This window comes from Myotis davidii, unplaced genomic scaffold, assembly GCF_000327345.1.
Source record: "Myotis davidii unplaced genomic scaffold, ASM32734v1 scaffold443, whole genome shotgun sequence".
NCBI lineage: Eukaryota > Metazoa > Chordata > Mammalia > Chiroptera > Vespertilionidae > Myotis > Myotis davidii.
In genome coordinates this window covers 784091-792266 of record NW_006294062.1, presented here as the reverse complement: position 1 = coordinate 792266, position 8176 = coordinate 784091, and the positions used below count along the sequence as shown (strand labels likewise).

At 42.7% G+C, this 8176-nt stretch overlaps 1 protein-coding gene across 1 annotated transcript in view; it reads left to right on the top strand.

Moving 5' to 3' along the window:
• The first annotated feature begins 1715 nt into the window (after positions 1–1715).
• Positions 1716–8176, top strand: part of DICER1 (dicer 1 ribonuclease III) — a 46728-nt gene continuing 40267 nt past the window's right edge. The window contains exons 1-6 of the mRNA XM_015566692.1: positions 1716–1807; positions 2170–2233; positions 3135–3233; positions 6019–6094; positions 6835–7023; positions 7622–7784. Coding sequence (XP_015422178.1) covers positions 6880–7023; positions 7622–7784 — 307 coding nt within the window. The 5' untranslated portion in view covers positions 1716–1807; positions 2170–2233; positions 3135–3233; positions 6019–6094; positions 6835–6879. The remainder of the gene's footprint in view (positions 1808–2169; positions 2234–3134; positions 3234–6018; positions 6095–6834; positions 7024–7621; positions 7785–8176) is intronic.

Here is an 8176-nt window from a genome sequence, read left to right as displayed (position 1 = left end):
CCTTTAAGTATCCTGACTGGGACTGAGCCCAAAACCCAGGTATGTGCCCTGACTGGGGACCAGACCTCCAACCTGCCGTGTAGGGTGATGCTCCAGCCCCATGAACCGCCTGGCCAGGGCTGCAGGTATCTTTCTTGATGACATTTCCGAGGTGGCTCTCAGGCCCGTAAACATTCCTGAGAAATAAGTGAGAAGGGCTAGAGGTGTAAGATTCACATACATTGGAAAAGGACTGAGAAGAATTCTGTAAACAAAGGATGGGGAAGGCGCCTCTTACTTTTAATGTTGCCCTTAGACCAGCAACCACAGGGCGGCCACATAAAGCTGTCCCTTTGTATCCGGAGCCGAGGGTGCCTTTGGTCACTAAGGCTTTGATGGAGTTAGGATAATGCTTTGGAAAGCCATAGCATATTTGTTATGGTAAACAAACAATTTAACTTCCATGGCCGACAGCCTTTAAAAGACAGGGATTATTGGGCCATTGCTGGCAAAAAAGGAGACGGGTCTTAGTGCCTGGAATCTAAACAAACCACTAGCTGCACGGTTAGGTTGCACAGAGCCTGTCCCTTGTCGGAGTTTTGCAGCCGTTTTCCTACATCAAGCAAGGGAGAAAGATGGAAGCCAATTGGAAAGGCTCCACGCGAGCTCCGGACCAAGAGGTCAGGGGAAGGTGGAGCTGGACAGGCCGCGACCGGCTGCGGGCCCAGGGAAGCCTTGGGTAGGGGGTGGGCAAGTTGGGGAAGCTCGGGTGTAAGTAAGAAGCCCAGGTCCGGGGGTCCGAGGTGCCTGGCTGTGCTCTTCAGAATCATCGAGGAAATGGCCCCCTGGAAACGAATCCGAAACTCCAGCGTGGGCCAGGGGGCAGGAGCAGCCAGTTAGAGCCGCTCACGGCTATTCCCAGGCTGGCCGTTCTTCCTGTCTTTCTCTAGCCTCTAATTTTAATTCAGAACATCTCAGACTTCTTTTTGTGGTGGTTTACTAGGAACTAAAAGCTCTTCAAACCTTTCTTAGTTTTTTCTGTTAGTTGACACCAGTGCTTTTGGCTGTGTTTTAATGGCAGTGTTCATGTTTTCCTTTTGTTCGCTGGGACTTCATGGAGGGAGCAGTGCATTTGGGCTTCACAAGGTTAGGACTGAAGCCTGCACGTTCATGTTTGTAAAGCGGGACTATCAGAGTCGGGGACACTATGAAGGACATGGATGAGCTGGAGTTTGTGTTACCAGCTTTGAAATGCGCACCAGGAAGCTCCTGGCGCCTTCAGCCTTCGGTGGGCAGGCTGTCTGTCTGTTGGACAAGCTTGGTGTGAAGGGGCACAGCCATCGAGTGGGTTAGATGCTCATGTGGGGTCAGTCTCTCGGTTTATTCTAAAACTTGACAGAGAGTCTGGTATGTGGCTTGTCGTTTTCAGAGTTATAAAAGGGGCCTGTCAAACGGGAATTTGCATGTTTGTAATTTAAGTTGTGGTCATCAACTAAAATGAGAAAACTTGACCTGTTGGCTCTGTTATGAACATAAAAAGAGTTCTCATTGTATTTGGCATGTGCACGTTCTCATGTATCTACACAGGATTGTCCAGGGAAGTAGTTGGGGTAATCAGCAGTCAGAGTGAGGCTGCAGTGAACTTTAAAGGATCCCTGGTTTATTGTTTTGGTTATGGTGCGTCCGGAAAGAAGGCGAATATGCGTTAGCGAAGAGGGGAGAGTGATGCTGGTGTATTGACCTGCATCTTCCTCGGTGGGAGCCAGGCTGGAATTGCCCCTTGGAGTACGAGGCAGCTTTAGGAAGCACACTGACAGGAGCAGTTAGGGTGATAACCTGCATGCTCGTGTCAGCGTGATACTGACTTGCCCTGGTGTCTGAGAGTTTTAAAGCCAGTTTTTACTGGGGGACAATGTAATGTACTGTCAAGAATTCTCCCTGGTGCCGGATTATACTAACAACTTTTAAAATTTTTCAATTGTATTAGAACATAATAAATAGAAATTTTAAAGGGCAGCTCTTTCAGACATGTACTGCTTTCTTGACTCCCAATAGATAACTAAATTATTTTATCAGGGATCTTATTCTGATAAGTTAAACATGAACATTATCGTTAAATAGGAAATTTCTTAAATTTGGTTTTTAAAATGGAGTTTTATGTTCTAAAATATTCTCTCTGATTGCTTTTAGGTTACCTAGGGTATGAATTAATACAGACTCGGAAACTGAAAGAACTTAGAATCAGCATTTTGAGGTAAATATATACACACTTCAATAGTGTTAAGGTCCCCTCATTCTGCTTTGTTAACTTCCTAGCAAAGTAAATTTGTGTATGGAATGAGCAAGTTTAACCTCCAAAGGACTGCTCTTTAAACAACTAGACTGCCCGTAGGTAAGTGAAAGGAGACCCCTCCATTCTCCCCGAGCTGTGCTGGTAGCAGCATTGCAGTACGCTAATGAGCTCGGGTCAGGCTCACAGAGCGCTGTGCTGAGTCAATTAAACGCTCAACTTCGTGCTTCCTTAGATTCTGACTTAGAATCTCTTTTAGGAGAACCACCTCTAAATTTAAATTTCTCTACAATATTGGTGAACTGTGTTTCTGAATTCTTTTATTCATAAATGAGTTCTACACTAGTTTATGGTGTGGACTTAACTGTTTTTGAATTTGTGTTTTCAGTTTCATTTTGAGAAATTGAAATTGCTGGTAACATTTTATATACGTATTGAAGACCTGTTACTAGATGATTTGGGTTTTTCAGCCTGACCTCTTCTGGTGACCTTCGTTATTTCTTTTGTGCATGTGAATTTAGGAAGTAACACACACTTACTCTTTTATGTTTTTCATTGTTCTAGTCTTCATCTTTAGAATGTATTTACTTCGTTTTATTTCCTTGTGTTCATTTTAGAATCTGTTCTTGAATTTTTTCTCTCCCCACATCCCTTGGAATCAGGCCTGCTGTTGTTCCTTCTTTTGCTCTTTGTTTTAGAATAATGTGGTGCCCTAAGATAACCCGAATGTCTTTTGTTTAAAATTTAATACAAAAGTAATGGCCTTTATTCAACTCTTCATATTCATAAGACGCTCTTATAGATGTGTTTATATTCAGTTTAAGTACAGGAATCTTAAAATTGGCTATTTTGCATTTGTTTTTAGAGCAGAAGCATGGGCATGCTGTGATTTTCCAATAAACTGCTGTCACAATGTCACAATGCAGTGCAGACAACAGCAACACAGAGATCACACATTAAAACGGTAAACCCGCGACGTAACCTGTGTGGGAAGTGGAGAAGAGTTTATCGTGTGTTGTGCTAAGTTGTTTTAATATATGGAAACTATGAAACAGCCTCACCAATTTCATGTGTAAATTGTTTGACCAGAAATTTAAAATCTGTGATTGAAAACAGTCACGTGGAGTTACTGTTGGCACTGCTAAGGCAGTTACTGTAGTCAGTTCATCTATGAACTAGCACTTTCACTTACCAGCAGGGATTCAGAGCATTTCATTAAGGCCAAGTGAGGGGGAAAATCCATTTCACCGTGCCAAAGAAAGTCAAAATGGGCAGAATTATAGGTTCTTCTGTTTTCACATGATTGGATTACCTGTTGAATTTTTAAATCTTGGATCTGCTTTCCCTAAATAGGAAGTATATTACCGGGGCCAGCCCCTGTATATGAAAAGAATGACAATTAGTGTAAATGTTATAACCATGGAAACTATAACTGGGAGGGCTGAATGGCTGTCCTCCGTTTCCTTGCAAGTCCCCTCTCGTTACGTACCCCTCCACGGCCGGGAGGAACGGTGGGTGTGGATTTCCAAGCCAAATAGATAGAGGTTTTGAGCTGCCTGTGATTCTGCTCTACAGGTTGTTGTGTGGACATTCATGATCTCTGACTCAGCTCACCGAATATTTATTTATCTAACTCTAATTACATATTGTTTTTGTGATTAATCACTATGCTTTAATTATGTTCAATTTGTAACAATGAAATTGGGGGTCACCACAACATGAGGAGCTGTATTGAAGGGCCGCGGCATTAGGAAGGTTGAGAACCACTGCCCTAACTGTATACCTGGTACACGCACCAGGCAAGTTCAGAGCTGTGGCGAGTGAGGTGCACATCTCGTTCTGTGGAGCATGTGTGCCAGTAGAAGAATAAGGTGTGCGTGGTGTCTGAGCAAGCGCAATGTGGCCTGCATTATGAAAGGCAGAGGGGCCGTGAAGGTTTTCATGTCACTCATGTGGGCATTGTTTTCATTCTACGGACTGGGTGCTGGTTTGCCCCGGCCAGGTGTGATCCGGTGCTGTGGGTGACACGGAGTGTGTGAGGCATAACGCTCCTGTACTCAAGGAAATCCTGGCTTAGTTGGTCGTATTTATTTACGTTTTAGAACTCTTTATTTGGAAATAATTTCAGTCTTATGGAAAAGTTCAGGATAAGAATAGGACAGAGAATACATGCGTTATCCATTTGCCCCACTTGCTTTATCAGTTGCACCCACACGCTCTATATATCTATACCTGGTTTCTTTTTCTGAACCATCTGAGAATAAGTTGCATATATCATGGCCCTTTACCACTAAATCTTCAGTGTATATTTCCTAAGACGAAGGCTGTTCTTACGTAGCCCCGAGCCATACTGCAGTGAGTTTAACTGCTGTTTTCTGCAGTTTCTTCAGTGGACTCAGGAATGGACTTTAAGGCATGGATCTGCCATTGACACGCGAGATTAGTTTCTGCATTTAGCTGTTATGTCTCCTGTAGTCTTCTTTAATCTGGAACATTTTCTTTCTTTTTTTCTTCTTGTATTTTAAGATACATTTTTGAAGAATACAGACCTCCCTTTTAAAAAAATGGAACATTCTTCTCATTTGTTTTTGGACAGTTTTTTCCCGGAGTTATTAATGATCATAATTACTGATGTCATCTCTATGAGAAGGAATGGTGACACGTGGCAGTGGTAGGAAGGAGGGGTCCCGCTGATTCCCGGCTGTGCTGGTGGAGCAGGTGTATTTGGAGTTTTACAGGCATTGTTGCCTCTTCTCTTTTTCCTTTTCCCCATCCTCCACCCGATGTAGTCTGATTTCCTGATACTTTCTGCTGTGTCTGTGATTGGGTTGGGTGAGAAGTGAGGGGTCGCTTAAGCATACATAACCTTAGACCGGAAGCAGCCTGCAGTCAGGAAGGAGGCATGTGGAGGGAGCCCACGAAGGCAGCCAGCTGGGAGGTGCCTGCGATCTCAGCCCTGGCTGCAGACTGACCTGTGGATCGCGGGAAATTAGGTGAAATAGGGTTTCACGTTGGAGTCCCGGCAGCCGTGTTGTGTAAAAAGCTTGAATGACGAACCTGAGGGTGTGCATCCCGGGGGCCTGCGGAAGGGAGAACAGTGAACGCTCAGTGGGGGTGGAAGGAAGGGCTGCTGGGGCTCTGGTTCCGGGAGAAGGGGCAGAGTGTTCCTTTGATCCGGGGGAAAGAATGACTTGGTAGTTTTTCATGATGTGCTCCGGCTTCTCTGCTTGCGTCCTGCACAGGGTAATGAGAGCGGCTGTACTGTCTGCTCCACAGATGGCGCGGGCCGTGCCGAGGTCCTTGGCTCCTGCAGCCGCGTGCCCGTTCCCTGACTGAGGGCCGCGCTTGTATTAGTTGGATGGTGAATTCTGGCCGCTGCAGTAGCCTCTGAAACCAGAATTTGTGTTGTGCCTATATGAAGGCCCACATTTGAGACTTCTTCAGGGTTAGATGCAACAACTGAGGTCACTGTGCTGTCCCAGGGTTATCCATTTAATGTCAGGAGATTCAGCGTTCTTGTTGGCAAGGAACCAAAGCTGTATTCTTCCTTTCAGTTTCATAGAGTAATAACAGTGAACACTCCAAGCAGCACAAAGGAGAGAACTCTCTTCTACGGGGCAAGCAGATTCTGCTGACGGTTAGGCAAGCTGATGCTGGGCTTTCACACAGAGACTGGAAACCCTCCCCTCTGTCTGCAGGTTAGGGGTTTTACAAAGACTCCATTTTTATTTTATCGTTTTACTTGCCAGATTTATCTTTGGGAAAGAAGACAGGAAATCCACAGGAGTGCTTAGATACCATGACGGACTATCATTTCACAGAATGGTGTGCCTTGTTTTAGTTTATTGGGGATATGTATAATTTCATTTTATTAGTATTATTTTTTGATACTTAAATGTGTAGGAGATGTATAATTTTAAACTGATAAGAACAGATACTACACTTGATCTTAGCCAAAAGGCCGAGAAGCGATGGAGATGTATAATTTTAAAGGTACATATTTAAGTAGTTGGTCATCCATGCTAGGTTGCTAGTTGAGAAAAAGACCTGTCTTTTGGTCTTTAGATGAAATAATTGTTGACAAGCATTTGAATTTTTCCTGTGCATACTTACATGTTTTATATATGCATATATTTTAAGAGTCATTATACTATACATATTAAGGACAGGGTTCTGTGTCAGTAAATATAGATGTGTATTATCTTAATGGATTCAGAGTATTTCATTATAGGCATACCATAATTTGCTTAGCTAAATTTTTATCAATACATTTAAAATTATTTCTTGTTTGTAGTAATAATGCAGCAATAAATGTTTATGTACTTTCACGTGTGTACAGTTGTCTAATTCTTTCAGACAAGTTACTGGGGATGGGGTTGGTGGGTTGGAGAGAAGAGAATGTTTGACTTTTAAAAACAATCCTCTTAGATCAAGAAAAAGCTGAAACAGTTATAAGAGTTTGAAAGGCCCATCGGAGTGATACTTTGATGTTTCTCTTGTTTCTGTGCTTTCTTTTGTGTTTAGCCCCGCGTGGTGTGTGATGGCGTTCTTTTTCCCTGTTGCAGTGAACTGTGCCAGGACAACAATGCAATGAAAGAAACACTGGATGAATGAGCAGCCCCGCTTTGCAGCCCCTCAGCATGGCAGGCCTGCAGCTCGTGACCCCTGCCTCCTCACCCATGGGCCCTTTCTTTGGCCTGCCATGGCAACAAGAAGCAATTCATGATAACATTTACACGCCAAGAAAATACCAGGTACTAATGAGAGCACTAATACTGGAGCATTTCACTAAAATAGAATAAACTAGCATTTAGTTGACACAACTTAATAAAACTCATTTACCTGTTCAAGCTTTCCTCTTCTGATTAATTTTCTCATTCCAGATACTTTGTTCTTAATAATCCTTTTCTAACATCTGCTGAGTAATTGGATTGATAGTTTTATTTGTGAAGTTCCTTATTTTCTCCCCTCTGAAAACCTCATCCATTTGGATGTGTCTGTCCTCATGAGCTGGGTAGGAATTGAGATTGAACAACTACGAACTGGCAGAACCCCGATTGCAATAAATTTAGTCATTCATCTAATTCTAGAGAAGTATTCTGTCCGTGCAAAAATCTTAAGGAAATTGTAAATGCATTTCAACATATGCTTATATTACAGCTCTGTATAACAGGCATTTTAATGTGTCTGGTTATTGTTCATATACACAGATGCAGAAAGTATGCTTTTTGGCAAACTTATTGGAGAAAGATATTAGGAAACAGTGAAATTTCCTGAATTAAAAGAAAATCCCATTTTCTAAATTTTGTACTTAGATAAGAAGTGTGTAATCCTTTCCCACTGTATTTCCAGGTTGAACTGCTTGAAGCAGCTCTGGATCGGAATACCATAGTCTGTTTGAACACTGGCTCAGGGAAGACGTTCATTGCAGTACTACTCACTAAAGAGCTGTCCTATCAGATCAGGGGAGACTTCAGCAGACATGGAAAAAGGACTGTGTTCTTGGTCAACTCTGGTAATAAAAGAGTACTTTCTCACATTGCATAGAGGAAATTGGATGAGGTTAAATTATTGGTTAAATTATTGAGAATGTAGAGAGTTTGACAAGTAATGCACTTGTTGAAATTCTGATAGCAGAGCTGCTTATTTCTTAACTTTGTAGTATTTCTCTTAAATATTAGCTGTTTTATTCCATAGGTGTAAAACTTTAGCTTTTCTTTTAGATGTAATTGCATTTAATCCTGATTCTGCATTTCTTTTGAATGGATTACTATTGTAACATGATCTAAGTTGTGTTAGTTAAGCTGCCTCCTGCACATCCACCACCGGGGATGTGCCCGCAACCCAGGTACATGCCCTTGACCGGAATCGAACCCGGGACCTCTCAGTCCGCAGGCTGATGCTCTA